Source organism: Silurus meridionalis, chromosome 17 (genome assembly GCF_014805685.1).
Source record: "Silurus meridionalis isolate SWU-2019-XX chromosome 17, ASM1480568v1, whole genome shotgun sequence".
NCBI classification, from domain to species: domain Eukaryota; kingdom Metazoa; phylum Chordata; class Actinopteri; order Siluriformes; family Siluridae; genus Silurus; species Silurus meridionalis.
Window position 1 is genome coordinate 16154766 of NC_060900.1, and position 18900 is coordinate 16173665.

General features: G+C 36.8%; 2 protein-coding genes across 23 annotated transcripts in view; one reads left to right on the plus strand and one right to left on the minus strand.

The window, feature by feature from the left end:
- The first annotated feature begins 50 nt into the window (after positions 1-50).
- On the plus strand, positions 51-7269 carry dnajc5aa (DnaJ (Hsp40) homolog, subfamily C, member 5aa). Of its 2 annotated transcripts, none has more exons than XM_046872011.1 (5): positions 51-197; positions 3536-3667; positions 3900-4113; positions 4541-4712; positions 6617-7269. In XM_046872011.1, exons 2-5 carry the CDS (start codon positions 3558-3560, stop codon positions 6724-6726), a joined length of 606 nt encoding a protein of 201 aa, XP_046727967.1. In that variant the 5' UTR covers positions 51-197; positions 3536-3557; the 3' UTR covers positions 6727-7269. The 2 variants fall into 2 exon arrangements, with proteins under 2 accessions (XP_046727967.1, XP_046727968.1); XM_046872012.1 differs by lacking the exon at positions 6617-7269 and adding an exon at positions 4852-6610.
- Positions 7270-9406: 2137 nt separating this feature from the next.
- Positions 9407-18900, minus strand: part of tpd52l2a (tpd52 like 2a) — a 10204-nt gene continuing 710 nt past the window's right edge. The window contains exons 2-10 of one of the 21 annotated variants that reach the window (XM_046871627.1): positions 18823-18900; positions 18288-18436; positions 18100-18159; positions 15448-15495; positions 12497-12598; positions 11342-11368; positions 10792-10833; positions 10457-10493; positions 9407-10376 (exon numbers count right to left, since the gene is read on the minus strand). The exon at positions 18823-18900 is cut by the window's right edge and continues 14 nt beyond it. In XM_046871627.1, coding sequence (XP_046727583.1) covers positions 10374-10376; positions 10457-10493; positions 10792-10833; positions 11342-11368; positions 12497-12598; positions 15448-15495; positions 18100-18159; positions 18288-18436; positions 18823-18900 — 546 coding nt within the window. In that variant the 3' untranslated portion in view covers positions 9407-10373. Of the gene's footprint in view, positions 10377-10456; positions 10494-10779; positions 10837-11341; positions 11369-12185; positions 12286-12496; positions 12599-15447; positions 15496-18099; positions 18160-18287; positions 18437-18822 lie in introns of those variants that run through there. The other 20 variants (XM_046871625.1, XM_046871622.1, XM_046871635.1 and 17 more) reach the window with 20 other exon arrangements.

An 18900-nucleotide genomic window follows, 5' to 3' on the forward strand; every position in this document is an offset into this window, starting at 1 on the left:
GTAGATTGGCGGGCACGCGCACGCCGCTACGCATTGGTTAGTGGGCGGGGCCGAGCACAGACCTTCTGCTGCTGCATTTCAGCGTTCACGTACACGCGCGCAGAGCTCATGGGGATGCGAGCACGGCTTTAACAGCACTGTTACTGCACTGAAATTAACCCGAGACGCAGGTTTTTTGTCGACGCCGACAAAAAAAGGTAAAATTTGTATACCTTTGTTTCACACATAAGTACGTAGCATTTCCCTCCCTGCATGGTGGTGTATTGGCTCTGTAATGTTGCTGTATCCCGTGCAGAGGGAGCTCGAGCTACAGGCTAACCAATATGGATGCTATGGAGCTGCTAGCTCGTGCACATAGTGTTCATATGATGCAGTGACTAGCAAGATGGAGATTAGCGACCCCGACTCTTCGTCGCTGAAGTAATCCGTGATTTAAAAAAAATGTCCACTCGAAGTCTCATAAACCGGTACAATACCAGGGAATATTTACTCTCATGTTATTATAAACACAGTCACATTGTCGTGATTTCAAAGCAAAGCGATGTTTACTTCTGCGTGTGTAATGAATGGTGAGGTCGTTTTGCTCGTTTCTCCTCCTTTTTCGATGCAGGGTGGAAGCGGATGCAGAAGACAGACAGGATGCGTGATTTATTTTTTCACAAACTGCTCAACTATTTCATGGCTCTGAATCCACTTTAAACATCAGCACTTCTGTGATTTCTGATCTGAAATTATGCTCTGACTAGTATCTTTAGCATGCATATCTCCTAGGATGGATTGTCATGTACATACAGTATATTAATATTACGAGGACTCACTTGGTTTGTAAAAAAAAAATTCATTTTCTAACAACAATACCCATGTCCCCAGTTTTCCTACGATACAGATATACAATAATGTAAGGTTTGATAGTGTGCTGCAGTGAGCCAAATGTATGTCCATGTCTCCTAACCTGTATATCTGAGAGCTCTGGTCTTCTTCATGCATTCTTATCTCAGAAATGTTTTCTCACTAAAATGCACTAAGATAAAGATTTTGAGCATTTGCACATGCATGATTTTACAGTGTAAATTCCCTGTTTTCAAGGCTTTCTTTCCAGGCTTGTGCACCATCGTGATCGTGCATTGTGTTGCATTGGTCAGTGGCTGGCAGTGCTGAGTAAACCAGCTGAAACACGGGAGTCAGCGGATGAGTGCACAGTGGACAAGCGCTAGAACCTCTTGTCCTAGTCGGAAATGAGCCCAATCCATGTCGAACATGCAACTGATGAAGCAGGCAACATATGATCCCAGAAAATAGATTTCTCATGGACACTTAAGGGTTCTAAGCAAACTAAATGATGGTTAAGCATAGAGGTACAGTCTGTGTACTATCCACACTTGTTAAAGGAATAACTTGCGAACATTGTTCTGTTTATCGCTGATAAAGGCAAGGCAAGACATTTTTCAACTTTTCGACTTAATAAGTAATTTCAAATAAACTCAATAGGGCACACAGTAGCCCAGATTCACCTATGTTTAATAATAGCCTAGGTTTATCTGAGTTCAGAAGAATTCTACAAGCTATAAATCTGTAGTAGCCTAATCATTCACTGCTGACCATTCTAGCATGGGCTTATTATTTTGACCTTTTTACTTTTTAATGGTCTCACAAAGAGGGGACCTCTATGGGGTTAAGATTTTATAGGATATAATGATCTCTAGTGAAATGCTACATTAACTGAGCATGCAATGTAAAGAGAGCGCATCAGCGGATGAATCATGGGTAATTCTCCTGAATAGGGGCTGGTGATGTCATATTATCATTTTGGCAGGTCAGCATTAATATTTGTAAGTTGCCAGGAAAAGCACGTGTAGACAGTTATGTATTCATTCTGTGGGAACCCTCTACAGCCTTTTAGACTCTATACAATCTATTACTTTTCAGAGGCTTATCCCTTTTGATTATTCCTTCGTGAAACATAGCATCAAAACGCATCAACTGCATCACAGCACTATAATTGAAAGGAATTATATTGCTAAATGCCGCAAATGTAAATGATATATTGATTATAATTTTTTCAGACTTCCCGAGCCTAAAGTCTTGAGTAAATAAGCTAATAATAAACTAAATAAAATTAATTTAGAATATGCATTGTTGCTGATACTAGTAATAGTTATGAGTCTATTTCTGATGTTTGTGACATCTACATCTATTTTAACACTTAATACCAGCTATGTGATGTAAAACACCATGCTAATGAACAGATGACAAAATGCCAGCAGACTGGAATTATTTCATGGTTATTGATGACAATGAAAGCTACAATCTGTGCTCTGTAAAAATATCAAGGAGCTACAGCAACTTGATGAAGCACACATAATTCTGTAAAGCTTCCTAAACCTAAAACTCAGCACAAAGATTTAATTGCTCCAAGCAGAAAGTGCCTCTGTGGTGAATGCAGACTAGGAGGGGGAAAAGGCACACAGACAACATGCATGTTTGTAAATATCTCAAAATTGCAACTGTTAAATTTGCCCAGTGTGTTGTATATGATGATCAGCCACTATCAGTCTGGAACATCTTCACCTACTGCTCTTTTAAACTCCTACTCTAACCAGTCCAAATGTTGGTAATAGAACTAGCTAATGTGATTTATTTAAAAACAACTGGCTAACACTATCAAGACTGGTAGCTAAAGTGCATGAACATGCACTTTCTTTGCCATGACGTAAAGCAGGGAATCTGATAAAGAGCTCAAAACAATGCGCTGTGATCCCTAGTTGAGTAATTTACTAATTTCTGCATCAATATTGGTATAAACGAGTAACAAAAACCATGTAGCTGTACCCATATTGATGCATCCTTAAATCCAGCTATTTACAGCTTTAATTCTATACATCAATTTAACATATCCATCTGATCTTTTATAAAAAATAATAATAATAATAAAAAACCCTGCAAGCTAGTGCTGCATATACTGATAGTGGGCACAAGTGATGAAAATGATTTATTTTGGGATTTTTTTTTGTCATGGCCAGAAAATGAGCAGAATGAGTTCTGCTACAGTTTAATGCAGTATTGATCAGTCTTTCATTTAAACCTCTAATTAATGTAAGTGGCTTCAGTGTTTAAATCTCACACTGATGTGCACTATATTGACCCCTGCAAGCTGTGGCTTCTTCTCCAGAAATGTTGATTACAAAATACACTTTGGAGTTTTAAAAAAGACAAAACGCAGATTTGTTCCAGGTTTGTTAGCCTACACTACTGTTTGCAGACATTGGCTCATGTAAGCAAGCGCTCTCAGAAATACCAGGTTGAGAAAATGATTCCACTGTTCTAGATTTTATCATGAAAACCAAATGTTGAACGTATTCATCTGCAGCTGTGGTATGGTTGGTCCTCTGTTTCAACTAAACCCTCAGTAATAGCTGCTTCTTTCTCTCTTTGATAGAAAGGAAAGCTGAGTTTATCAGTCGAGTCAATATGAAATAAAGTAGAGTGCATAATTACGTTATTAAGTTGTTAAGCAACTTCCTTTGTTACCTTTCAGATTGTGAAAAACATAAATTGCCATGACTGAGCAGCAGAGGCAGCGGACCCTCTCCACCTCTGGAGAATCCCTTTATCATGTACTGGGTGTTGACAAACTGGCCACTAATGATGACATCAAGAAGTCTTACAGGTGAGTGTGAAATATCTGTAAAATATAGTAAAGAATAGATTAAACCAAACATGACTGTAGGGATGCTCTGTTCTCTCTCTCACACACACACACACACACACACACACACACACACACACACACACACACTGAGAGTTGGTTGTAAGTTAATGCAGTCATTGTGTGGTTAACCATGCCAGTCAGCATAACACTTGAATATTTCAAACCCATACCCATTTTCATCCTTTTAAAGAAAACTGGCCCTGAAATACCACCCTGACAAGAACCCGGACAATCCTGAGGCAGCAGACAAGTTTAAAGAGATCAACAATGCCCATGCTATCCTGAACGACCCGACCAAACGCAACATTTATGACAAGTACGGCTCTCTGGGGCTTTACGTAGCTGAGCAGTTTGGGGAAGAGAACGTCAACACTTACTTTGTCCTGTCCAGCTGGTGGGCCAAGGTCAGTTTACCGTATGACACAAAATCTTTAGTTTTGGTCTTTATATAAAGTCTCTCAATTGGAATAACAAGGATAATTCTTTTCTTTTTGTTGTCCTGAAGGCATTTGGGTTAGAGATCAATTGATAAATGAGACGATATATATCAGAATTTCCGCTTTTATTTCCTGATATATACATTATAGTATATTATAATGTTTTTCATTTTATTTGTATATTTTAATAGTGTATTGAATGTCACACCAGCATAAAGGCAATATATTTAGTACACCTTAGCCATTAGTAGTCGTATGTTAATTAAAGTTAAAATTATACATTTATTTATATCATCACCTGCTTTTGGAACATTTAAAAAAAAATTCTGGAATAGTCCATAGTTTTCCCTGATGCTCTTCCTTTATCCGTGGTGTGCTTTGTCTCCCTCTGCAGGCTCTCTTTGTGTTCTGCGGCTTGGCCACAGGCTGCTATTTCTGCTGCTGTCTGTGTTGTTGCTGTAACTGCTGCTGTGGAAAGTGTAAACCACGGCCACCCGAGGGACAGGACCAGGAGTTCTATGTCTCTCCTGAAGACCTGGAGGCCCAGCTGCAGTCTGATGAGAGAGGTTAGATGCTACACTGTAACCTGTGCTTTGGACATGTTCCAGTTTTGTAGTCTGTTTTGAAATCTTTCATGTTATCGCTCACAGTGTTATTTTCACACAGTGGTAGTGTCTGTAATAAAATGTCTTCTTTATGTTAAAGCTTTCGCATCTGAACAGGTCTAGGCTAAATGAACACCGCATGAGTGAGTTTTTACCAGGTTTCTTTTCTATAAACCTAGATGTTTGCATCACAAGTAGTGATATAATCATAGAAATATATATATAAAGATGTTGTAATGTGGCACATTATACCAGCTGTAGATAACATTGTAATGACCCGTCTAATCATTCTGCTCTTCAGCTGACTATGTGCACAGTATGAGGGTGACCCCGAACCTGAGCTCAGTTTTAATTCAGACATCTGGTGGCGATTTTTACACTTATAATTTAATTTTGTGGTATGTGCATAATACAGAGGAATTTAAAAAGCTTAAAAAATGCCTTTGGTGCAATATAATGTGACTGTTTTCTTCCCGCTTTCTGGTCTGTTCGCATACACCTGGATTTCTATTACGACGCATTGCCAAGTCATATGTTCGAGGGCAATCACACAATGTTTTCTATATGCAGTTGTTAGATTTTCTTCATTCAGTGCACCTGGACAAATTTGTCAATGGCACTTATGCAAAATGTTTTTGAACCCTCATAGTTTTTTTTTATATGCTGTAATGAATATTGTACCTGTGGAAGGAGGAATGTCCTGGTTAATGGAAGACACTAAACATACCGACAAGTGACAAATTAAAGGAAAAAACGCTAGCTTTGTTATGCATTTTGCTGGCATGGTTTGTCCACTTGTATTCATATTGGGAAGAGTCATTGCAAATCAATGCAACCTTTTGGTGGCTGATCAGTTCGTTTTATGATTCGATGAAACTTTTGATCTGATGAGAGTACCCACAATGCTCTCATCCACAGGGGGCAAAGAGTCACTGAATTAAAGTCTAAAAAATAATGTTAAATCATATGCAATGGCCTTCACAGTCACCAGATCTCAATTCACTTGAACACCAATGAGAGATTTTGGAGCAGTGTGTTAGACAACACTGTCCATCACCACATCACCATCAACAAAACACTAACTGAGGAAATATCTTTTGCAAGTATGATGTTTATCCCTTCTGTACAGTTTAAGAGACATGTAAAATCTATGCAAAGATGCAGTGAAACTGTCTGGAGGCGTGTGATAGTGAACACTTACTGACACACTTTATGTTGGTTTTTCCTTTAATTTGTCACCCATCTGTACATTCATCTCAGTTGAATGAACAATGTGTATGAAAATATTTTTTTTTATTATTTCCATTCTCTTAAAAGATGTCAATAGTACAGAATGTGACGCAAGTCGGTTTTCTTTTCTTTTTTTTTTCTTGAACTGCTGCAGCACTTTTACATTCAAGCATGAATTCTGACCCTGTACACTTCTAAATCCAGTAGTGTTGTTGACTCATTTTCTTTCCAAATTGTTCATCTACCAAATCCTACTTACTAGCAAGCTCTCCCTTATCACATGACAGCTCCCAAATGGGAAACATTTTCAAATTGGCGCTCGTGCGGTGGCATGATGCGAAATAACGCACTCTTAGGAAAGAGTTATCTACCCTCTTTCGCATACGTGAGTTTACAGATGCTTATGATTGGCTGGAATTGCTGTGATTGATATGGGAGAGTGAGTGTGTCCTCCCTAACCAACCAGAGAGCATGAGCAATTTTGCTCTCTTGGATTCCCATTCATCAGTGGCCGTGACCTCATCGGGATTCAATCTCATGATCTCTGGACTGTCTGGCAATGCTTTTCTGTTGCTTTCGGGAGCCCCAAGTCGCAAATCTTTGCTATTGTAAATGTTCTCTTTGTGGTTAAACAGAGGCTGGTGGAGGTGAGCCCATTGTCCTGCAACCATCGGCCACAGAGACCACCCAGCTAACATCCGATGGCCATCACACCACCTACCGGACCGACACCGGCTTCAACTAATACCGATTCTATCCGGCTGCCAGTCTTCTCCCACCCCTGAGTCTGAGGAACGAGCAGAGGAGCAACTCCAACTACTTAAAAGAAAAAGCCACCATTGGCAGGGAGAAAAGCCAGTGCAAGGGGAACACAAGCTGAACTCCTGCAGACATTCCCACCTGTTTCTCATATCCACCCTCATCACCATTCTTCCAGAGTGGCATACATTCACATCAGTGTAGCTTGAAAATAAGGAGTTAAACTGGGGAAAAAAAAGAGCATAAGATATTTTCTCTCTTGTTGTACCCCATCTTTTTGCCTTTGACTCCCAGACTTGCCTTTCCATCAGCCTCTTCTCCAGTCAGATTTGCTTGCTGTCCTGTAGCATGCACTGTTCCCCAATCAGTAGATAAGGTTGAACACAGTAGGTCTTTTTTATGTGCATTGTTTTTCTCCCATTCAGGAGTGTATGATGGACGTTCTTGTTGAAATGATGTAATTGACTTGCATGTGTCTGTAAGAAAAGCCACATTTTTTTTAAGATTTGCCATTATTTTTCTCCCAGCATTGCATGCCTTCATTCTTTTCATTGCATATTGGGGGGGAACAAAACTCACACACAAAGTAGGTTAAATAGTATTAGGCCTTGGTATATAATATATTGTCCATTCTATGTTAATGCTTTACACTCATAATTGTCTTCATTTTCTGAACTTTAACACTAAATGCAGTTTTAGTCTTTTGCAACGAGTCATTTAAGTTTAAATGACAAAAGTGATGCAAAAGATGCTACCAAGCACATGTTTTATATATATATATATATATATATATATATATATATATATATATATATATATATATATATATATATATATATATATATAAAATATATAATTTATGCCTTTTGAGTTTTAAATAGTGTTGAAATGTTTAAAATGCCCAGCCAAAATTAGTATGTTTCATTTGCCAATCAGAAATTGAGCAGTGTGGGATGTAGCTGCCGGATTCTGAGATTTCGTCTTTATAGCACCTTTTTTCGATTCTTTGCATCACTCATATTATTGAGCTCATGTTGCCTTGGTAATGTCCCCATACTGATGTTTTAGAGGGTTTTCTATTGAAACACATTCTGTTCCGTCATTATCGATGTCTGCATCGCCAGTGTGTACGTAAAAGAGGAAAGAGAAATGTTTTTATATAGATATACGGTGTACAAACTCTGTGTATGTACAACCTATGTATATTTTGTGCATTTTTACTTTGTAATAGTTAGCGTGTATTTATTCCAGTGTGTTATTGCTCATGGTGATGTGTGATAATGGTTCATTCGAGTGCATTTCTTCTTCCTATTTGCGTCAAGAGATCATGGTGATTGTGAATGAATTACCTGGAAGTTGTTTATTCAGCAGCAAACAGTGATGTCACTGCAATATGTCCTTCAGGTTTTTTTCTTTCTTTTTTTTTCTTCATAGCATATAAACAGGGTTGGTTTTTTTATTTACATGACACTACAACACAGACGCTATTGTTAGGTTACTACAGCATTATGTCTGTACTTAAAATAAAGTACATAAAGCCCCCCCCATAAAGCTCCTCATTCAAATTTTACATTATTTGTGTACAGATGAACACAGCCGTTTGAAGTTGCCATACATGTGCACGTCTTCCTGACCAGTCACACCATTGCCAAACTGCATATCATTGCATTCATATATTTTTTACACCTTTTTCACCTGCCAGTCATTCACCCTACTTTCAGGGTATTCTATGCTTTCTGGCTTATGTACCACTGCACTGAACACATCACCAGCCTCAGCCTCTTCGCTCTCATTTCTTTAGATTTTAAAACCATTTTAAAAGTGTATACACTGGGCTTTTAAAAACAGTTCTGTGTGGATGGATATTCGGAGTCTTTGACACTTTCTCTGTATCCCTCACACATTGCCCCCCTTGTGTGTCCCTGCTCTTGATGGCTTTTGATGGTTTGCATCTGTGGTCCTTCCCTGTGCATTTCCCTCCCTTATAAAAAATTACACTGGTTTGCCCATTAAGGGTTCTACATTGAAATGTTGGAAAATGCAAGTTTAAGTTAAATGCAATGGAGTAACATGGGCAGGACACAGTTCCTTACAATGTGTGTAATTATAGTGAAACGGTAATCTGTTGTTTTTCTATTTTATTTATGACCTCCTTTTGTCATGTTTTTAAAAGACTGTTGTTCCAAATAGTATGTTTGGATGTGGCTGTGAAACTATGCTACTCCTAGTTAAATGGTCAAGGTCTCATGTATAGATACAGAATAATGGAGTAGAACTATAGGACCTTTATGTTGTAGCATGGTTATTGTCTGTCTAAAAGAAAACATACATTAATCTGATTTGCTGGTGTAAAAATAAATGTTTATGGACATTTCAAATGTTTCCTTTCTGATTGAGTGGTGTTTTAATCTTAAGCAGAAACAGTTGAATAAATGCATTATCAAGATAATGATTTCCAGTTTTGTAATGAACACACTTCACATCGCCAAACATGGGAGGAAATCAGTCTCCTAATCTATCTGCTTGAATAGAAAATCCAGGTGGGGTTGAACATGATCCTAATGGGCCCAAACAGACCCAGACAACAATTATCCAAAATAAAACTCATTAGTCAGGGAACTCCAAATTGAATACTGATATCTGAAATTAAATCACCACCACTACTATAGTTTTCCACCTCTAGGTTTATTTAAGCATAACTGTTAAACATAAAATCACAAGACAAAGAACAATGTGTATGTGATAAAAAGTAACAGTCTTATGGTAGTCATGTTTGCATAATTTATTCACGTTAGATTTCCTCCTTTTCCAAACCAAAATAACTGCACATCAACCGTAAGCACATCCCAAGTGCTGACTTCAGGACAGCTGGGCAAATACACACTAATTCACTAATGTTTAATTGTACCTAAATATATCTTTTTACCATAATCACACCAGAAAAATAAACATAAGTTCAAACATAATTTAAGCAAATAATATATATATATATATATATGAGCATAACAAGAGTCGATATATTAACCCCCCAAAAAAGTCAGTTATATTAATTAAATCAGAAACATGTTCTATAAATCGATTTATGATGCATTAGTTACATTCATCACATTAAATTTAAAGCGCTAGCACCTGTTGTCCTGAGTTCTAAGGGATGTAGTTATGCTTATCTGTAACATTTGCACACTCATTAATCATATGCAACAGGAGGGACGCATACTGCCAAGGAAGCATTTAATCCACAGTGTGTCAGAGTGTATACGATGCTGCATGGAACCGAAAGTGAATTACATCAGCAGAAATGTCAGAGCAGACGCCATTCTGAAAACCTTTTTATATAAATTGGAAACAAGCGAAACAGTAGAACCAATTGTTGTGTGTTTTTATTTTTTATTGGAGGTTTATTTTTTTTTTAGCTGGAACAGCATTTTTGTACTGTTTTGCATTATTTCTTTGATGTTTTAAAATCTGGTGGCTTTCAGCATGGCGCTTTAAAGGATTTCGGAGTAGTTTGTGTCACGGGTCATTTTTGGTGATGAATCTGCGCTTCCTGTTCAGAACCAATGCCAGGTGGCGGTTACGCGTCTTCACCATTCGTGCTTCCTCCAGTGGCCTTGGACTGGTAAAGTAAAATCATTACTACTAAAATGGTTACCTCTATAACGTCATTTTATTTTATTTTCCATTTATTATATTATGAGGAGATTTTACGTGCTTACCATTTTCTCCTCCATGGTTTTAAAGGTTGGTGAATTCCTAAGGAAGTTGGAAAAAACATGAGGACAAATCAAATGTAAAATGTTTGGCTTGTGTTGAGTTCAAACACATGAAACACGGAATAAAGGGGGCTACAGGTAAATAGTGCTTGTGCTTAGTAATGATAGAGAGATTATAAAAAAAAAACAGATACACAACAAATGCATTAGTTCTACATAACAAACGTCTAAGAAACCACTATACTTCCTAGTTTCTAGTGTCATGGGAACAAGTGGGATATTTAGAGAATGAGGAAGAGGAGAGAAGAAGAAGTGGTCTGGTGTACCTGGTACTTTACCTCATAGTGGGCATACTTAGGGAATGGTGCATGGAGTAGCTGCTACTTCAGATGGCAGTGAGAGCAAAGAAGCAGACGCATTAGAGCAAGCAGAGAGTGTTAGCCAAGCAAAAGCAAAGGGCTGAGGGAACATATTGCATAATACACTTCTGAGAACAAGAAACTGTTACAGTGCAAAAGATCCATAAATTGTGTTGAAAGAATAAAATAAGAGACTGGAAAATTCTAAGTCAGTTGAATTGAAGCTTAAGTTTTGTGTAAAAGTGCAGCTTCGACAATAGTGCCATCTTTTTTTTATCAATTACAGATTTATATTAACTGTTGTAACATGGTGGCTGCTCACATGCTCAAAGATTTTCCAAAAACATCTCAAAAAATGATTAACCAAGAAACAGTATAAAATGTACATCACGCTGTGTTCTGCTCCTTACAAGTTCGATGCAATCTTACACAAGTCATTCGGAAATGAGGAATATCTACAGTGGTAAATGTTTGTGGGGTGGAATGTAAGAGGAAAAAGAAAAAGCCAGAACTGTCGGCCAATTCTTACCCGGGTAGGGGTGTGTAAGTCAAAGCCCTGAGCATCCCAATGCAGCATTGAAGGAAAAAAATACAATCATGGACAAAGGACACATAAAAAAATAAAATGCAACACCAAGCACAAAGCCGGCAGTTTACTGTTGGAGCAATTATTTATATGGGTCAAATGTGGGAAAAAATTGCCTAGGACATTGGGAAATATATATCTGTGCTTTACAATGGCAGGCCGTGCTTTTGGTACCTGGGCCTTCAGTGAGGACTTAACCGACTTAACCCACCTCTTAATACCACCATCACATCACGACCATCAATACTATACAAAAACACAATATAACAATGCGTGGCATTACAGAGAGAGAGAGACATTTCACATATGGAGGGTGAAAACCATTTTACTAAAGCAAGAAACCCTTTCCCGGGCTGAGACGAGCTGCTAGCTCTCCTCACCGTGTCTAGCTTTTCTTCAAAATGGATTTTTAAGTATGTTCACGACCAAATCAATTTCTCTTCCTCCGTAAGCATAAAAAAGTCTAACTCAGATGTATTAATGTGTGCAGCGCTACACATGTTCTGTCAGTCGAACTTGGCTATAACAGTTTCCCTCTGACCAACCAATCAGAGGACGGAAAAATGCTGACGCTATTCTGTGAGGTGAATATGAAATCTGATTGGTTAAAGAAACAGAGCTATTTATTAAGGAGACTATGGTAAAAAAATGCCAGCAGAACAGACTGAAGGCCCTGGGCAGATTAGATTGACATGGCAGCACATACCAAGAGAAACGCTACAAAATAAAGAGAATAAACTGTTGGGAATAAATTAATATAATTTTGGGGAACAAATATTAGAATTTAGGTTGTAAATGTAGGTCAGTGCTTCTGATAGTGTTTAGGCCAGCAGAGAAGGCTTTGCTGGCCCTGACCGCCCACAACTGGTTCTTTATATGGTGAATTCCTCATCATATTCCTCATGAATATGACCGGCTTTTAAATAAAATAATTAAAAAAAAATATATCGAAACGTAAAATCATTTTAAGCTGTAGTGCGAATACTCAGTGTGATACTCAATTTTCTCAAAAAGGCCAAAATAGTGACCAAATCCAATGTGGGTTGTTTTTTTTTTAAATAAAAAATTAATAAATAAAAAAAAGATATAAATATGAACCTCATTTCTCCCAGTCTGCTTCTGATGGCTGATCCCAATGACGAGAAAGCAGATGACGTCAACATACCAGCCTGGGACAAAGTCTCCTGCGTTTTCTTGTACCTACAAACAGACAGGAAGGTAATTATTTATTAATCAGAAACATGGTTACATTTTACTGTTTACAAAAACATTACTCAGAACAAAACATTTTGATGACTGGGTGATGTTTTGCTGTGCTGGTTAGCGATTAGATAGAGCTGTTTGACTACGGCACAAAATGCCTCAGCTGTTTTAATGACAGGTTCAGGAACCACGCACTGGTGCATCATTGCACTAATTGCAGAAGAGCTAACCAAAGACACAACATAATCCAAATAAGGACAGGTGCACTGGATGCACATATAAGGAGAAATGTATTCGTTGCCAACATACATTTCTTTTTTTTTAGTTAAATAAATAAAAAATATACATCCTTACACAAGATATCTACATTGTCTAAATATCTGTATCCAAATCCTTGTGCAGGTGGTAGTTGAGGTCTATACAAAATGGATACTTTGTTTTGCTAACAGACAAATTAAGAGGACATTTTTATTTGATTTAGTGCTATGAATCCTCCAGAACTCAAAACTGTTTCTTTTTTGGGGTCACTAATTTTTTAATAATATTTTGCTATTTGGACTAAAAGGTCTTAAATGTAAAAATGTATGCGTAACTATGCTCAATTAATGTGGGTCAAAGTAAACAAAAGTGTCTGCAATTTACTGTCAATAAAAAAGCAAAAGAAAAGAAAATATGAAATAGTCCAAACTCAGATTTACATCTTCTTTCTCTTTCAAAATTTATATATACATTCAACTGAAGCCATACTCATGGATATACGTATGTTTTTTCATATAAACTTAACCGAATAAAATTACACACCACTCTTCTCTTTTTCTTTACTGCAAACATCCTGTCATCCCTCCACATAATTTTTCAGATTTCCTGATCTGGTCATTAATTCAAGAATAATGCAGCTTTGATTTAAAAAAAAAAATAAAATTAAAAATAGGGGATTTATTTATTGTTATTAATGATTAATTAAGTAGCCAGATTAGTATCCCTGTTATCATAGTTAATGTTAGTATATTATTATATATTGTAAGTATTTCTGATTAACATTTTGTTTTATCGGTTAGGTTTAGCACCAGGGTTAAGTTTAGTGCTGTTTGGCGATGTGTTTTTTTGATGACCCTGCAGTCTTTCCTTATTTATTCAACACAGACTCAAAAAAGAAAGTGGACAAAGCAACTCTGCAATCAAAGCACTTGTGAAGTATATGAATGTCATTTCTATAAATTAAAGCACACGTGTACAGCAAACACCCATAAACCAACATGTATTATTATTATTATTATTATCATTATCATTATTATCATCATCATTTTATTTAGTTTAAACACACTGGTTTGAGACTCTGGGATTTTGGAAAGTGTTATGGAATTTGTCTGAGTAAGATACAAAATGTGTCATTTATATGAACAAAAAACATGAATCCAACAAAGATCCCTTGTTCACTACATGTTTGGAATTACTTGATCACTATTTTTGTCAAAGAATTAATACAGTTCTACAGATGATAAAACATTGTACCTACGTCTACTGTATGTCGATTAGAAACATTATTTACAGCAGCTTTGTTAAAATTACCTGGATACATTCCTGGGCATGAGCCAAGACTTTCAATAAACTCACTGATGACCATAAAATACATAAAATTGCCATGCAGCCACTGCCTCCCTTTCCTCCTCTCACCTCGTATATACTTCACACTATTTCATTATCTGTTTAACACACTAAAGTTTCCCTGAACTTCAAAGCTTCGGATAGTCTCGTATCATCTCTTCATACCTGTGCTTAGTGTGTCTTCAAATTTTTTCCATATTTAATTCTAGAGCACCATGTCCAATAGCTTTAACTGAATATACTCAGTAGCATACTTTCCCCGTTAGATTTGTGTGTCCCTTGATAAGAACTGTTCCGTTTTTACAGTGACTTTGGTTCTTCTTGGTGACCCAAACACCTCATAGGGACAGGACAAGCAATCCACTTAGCACAGAGGTGACGTCTGCATGCCTTGGAGATATGCTCACCTTGATTCAGAGGTGACTATGTTTAAACCCAGGCTATCTACCCAAGGTCATATCAGTCAACTGACCATGCAGCGAACCATAAAGGTGAACATTTCCTGTGTTGCCCAGTGCATGATCTGATGTACAATTTGGAATAGATGGTGGCTATTAGATTCTCAGATCAATTGTTCCTATGCAATGGACAGAGGACACTGGGAAACCAGATGCCATGAATGCTGATGTCATGGCCAAGCTGTTCTGCTGCAGGTCTGTTTTGCTACGAGCTAGAAATCACTATATATTTTCACCAGGCCCACAATTGCAGTCCAATTTCGTTCCTCACAACATAACTGCATAAGTTGTCCAGGTGATTCTCACCAGCTCTCGTGGTAAGAATGAGTGAAATACAACAGTAATTCAGCAGGAAGTTGACAAGAGATGCAAAAGATGGTGACATTAAATACTGTATTCATAATATGAAATAACTCACAGCACAACAAACACTTTTATAAAAATAAAAAAAACGATGTCATATGTCACTTTGTTGAAAGGTAAGGCATATATGTGCCCCACAACAATGTTTCCGGGTGATTCTCACCTCTCCTGTCAGTTATCCAGTGTTCAAAGTTACTACAGTTACATATATAAACATTAGTTCGGTACTAAAGGCAGAAAGATAAGCCGAGCTGTGCATTTTTCCTCAACTACCAACAGTTGTGAACGTGGTCCTGGTTTCACGCCACATCCTGGTTTTTTTTTTTTTTTATAAAAAGGTACAAAGTAAAAATGTAGAAAGTCATCATTATTACCCACAACAAAATTATTGGAAATTCAATAAAACAGACTTTCACTCACGTGTCGGAACGACTAATGTCTTCCAGAGTAGCAGATGCTGTAAGATAACTATACAGAGAGAGAGAGAGAAGCAGAAAGATATCCATATTATAATTATAATGTACAGACTTTCTAGACGTACACAGATATTGTTGACTGGCTCAAAATCTTGAACTTTTAATACTTCATTTAGATTTGATGTTCTTATGTTTGTATTTATGTATTTTGTATTTATTTTTCTTTTAAAAGAATATTAACTGTCCAATTAACAGGAAAAATAATAAAAATATTAATGATGTGTATAGTTAGGCATGTGCGCACACGCACACGCACACACACATGTACATATATACATATACACACAAAAATGTATATATCCAAATACTACAGAATTTTAGATAATTATTACTTTTATGTACATGTACAGTGCACAGTCTCTTTTTATGGTTCCTTTTTCAAGGGGAATTGTACTGTACTGTACTGTAAACTCAACGAAAATTGTGAATTACTTGTCAAATATGTTATTTACTACTTTAAATAAATAATACAATAAAAAAATTGTTTTTTAAACATTTTTATGTAATTTATTAGTACAAACTGTACTAATTGAAATGTTACGCCAAACTTTCAGATTTTTCACGAGTTACTCTTAGTCTTCTTGGTTCCAAATGAAAAGTCACAAACTATTGAGGTCACGAGTATCGAGGTTCCTCTGCATATACATTTACAATCATACAAAAATTATTTAATGATCCAAAATGCTTATTTCTGTACATATGTAAGAATAAAAACCACTTACTTTGAGCTCAAATTTTTGCAAATTATCTGAACTGCATGATATGAAGGCACAACTAGGAGCTCTGTAGTTTTCTAGTAGTCCAACGAGCTTTGGTGATGAAAATACACTACGCAACTCTCACCCAGTTTTCTGATACCTTAAACAGGTTCGACTTCATTTTCATAGTCACCTGACGTCATGAATAGTTTCCTTTTGACCTGTGTTATGTTGCTTATAATGTGCTTGAGTAAGAGCACTACTACAGTTATAAAGTATTTAACAAGTCATTTTCAACAGCTAACAGACTGTTACTCTTCAAACCGTGTTTTATAGTCTGAAGTGAAACAAAAATGCTGAATTGAAACAATCATCACCTGTTCATGTGGAACATTTAAAACATTTCCATTTGCCAAATAAAGAGCACCAACCAACAAGAGGTGGGTAACTAAAGGAGAGAAAATCTGTAACATTTAACATCATGGGAAACTTTTCTTAAAACACTAGGTCTCAAATGGGATCAATGCTGCCACGGGTATACTGGCATATGTATACTACACTACTAACTACTGTATATTACTATATTTTTAATGCAATGCAAGTAAAGAGTGACCCATTTTGCAATTCATCACATATCAGACAACTCAGTATTAGGTGTGATGTGCTTGTAAAGAGGCTGTTTCTGGCTTTTTTCTTCTTGTTCAACAACCAAAAAGAGAACCACCATGAACTTAGTAAAAAATGTACTATAACAGTATACCCCATAAGTGTTTTTTTCTTCTTACGGCACAAAAATGTGCCATTTTAAAAAATGATTTAAAGAACGATCTGATGAAATCTGTTCACCGTTACACTTAATGTAGCAAAACATCCACAAAACAAATTAGTTCCTGTTATCACTTACATTATGTCAAATATAAACAATCATTCCCTCACCAACTTCTAGTTATTGAGACCAATCTTGTGTACGAAAATGCAAATAAAGGTCTTCTCATATGGAAAAAAACATAATATAAATGAGATATGTTTAATTATTCAATACTTTCTGACCAATCAGACTTCTGAATTCAACGCAGTGGTAAAACATTGCAGATCGCAACACTACTCGATACTAAATATCGTGTGCTGCAGTACCACGGTGTGATATGGCTGATGCTAGAATGATTTTTTGCTAAGCAGATTTATTATTATGGACAGACTGAAAATCATTCAAGTCATCTATCAGCTCCCAGACTGGCCCAACAACTTGCTGAGGGTAAGAACACAATGCACTACATTTAATCTGTTATACTGATTATACTGAATATCGACATGGATGTGATTTGGCTATTTGCATTTTGAGAAGCGTCAGTAATCACAGATGTTCGGATATTCAGTATAACCACACAACTGTAAGTAAAGTATATTTCATAGTACAATATGGCCCACTTTGATAGGTTAATTCCAGGATTCTGTTTCATCTTCGTATGACTATGACTTTTATAACTGAACAGTGAAAATGTAATACTTTTTTCGCCAGATCAATTAGGTTTCTGTGTAACATTTAACCTTACTTTTTAGATGTTTTGTTAAATGAATACATGATTTGCGCACCCCTGTTTGACAGAGCATTAAAGTCTTCAGTAGGGTTTTTTTGTTCTCAAGTTGGTATTAATTCTTTTAAGAAGTGTTGTAGGTATTATAGGTATTTCTGCTTGCCAAAGGGAGACTTAAATTAAGCTGACTCGTATCTCCCATAAGATTTAAAAATGCTAAACTTTAAATTAACTCTATTAGCACAAAGCATTCGGGTGAGAGGGAAATTCGGAAATCAAAGACAAACAGAAAAAGAGACAAGATTAACAAAACCCAGAAACATATGAGAAGACGGAGAAAAGGATGTGAGAGAAAGGACTCACATGTTAGATGATGTAATTCTTTGATTCAAATCCCCAAGAGTCTGTGAGGTTTTCATATAACTAGAATTAAAAGTGAGTGAATGAGTGAAAAAAAAGGACAAAACACAGGTCTAATACCAACTAAACAGCACAAGAGTGACGCATAAAATGAAACAGGACCGATTCATAAAAGGTCTGGAAGTACTCACGCATTAGAAGACTGGACATCTTGCCAGCCTTTGGTGATGTTGTTTTTAATCTCAGACAGAGGACTAATACCCAACCGCCTCCTTAATTCCCCAGCATGCCTCTCTTTATTTGACAGAACATGCCTTAGTGTCTGAATTTCATCCTCCACCTGCAGAACGCAGAGAAGACATACACAGTGATATTGTTTGGTCAGAAAGCAAAATGCATTCCAGGTCCATATGTTCATGTATTTACATGCATCATGGAGGCTGGTTTTAAGGCAGAAATAAGGACTAAGAACAACATATCAGAAACCTTTGCTATATGTTACCTTTTCATACAAAATCAATCCTGAATTTCTAGAATTTTGCAGTCCTGCTCATTATTTGTCATTTCTTTTCAACTTGCAATATCTGATGACAAATCCCATCAACCACTTTTTATTTGATTAATTTACCCAAGATCAAGCTCTAAAAATCTTATCAGTAGCTGTGACTGGTAAAAGAGGTAAAGATGACCTGAGGTAAGGAGAATGTGGTTATGAAAATACAGCACCTTAGTAAGCTCCACTTCAAGTTCCACAGCTTCCTCCTCAGTCAGGCCTGGTGGCAATGTTCTCCCACTTGCTCCACC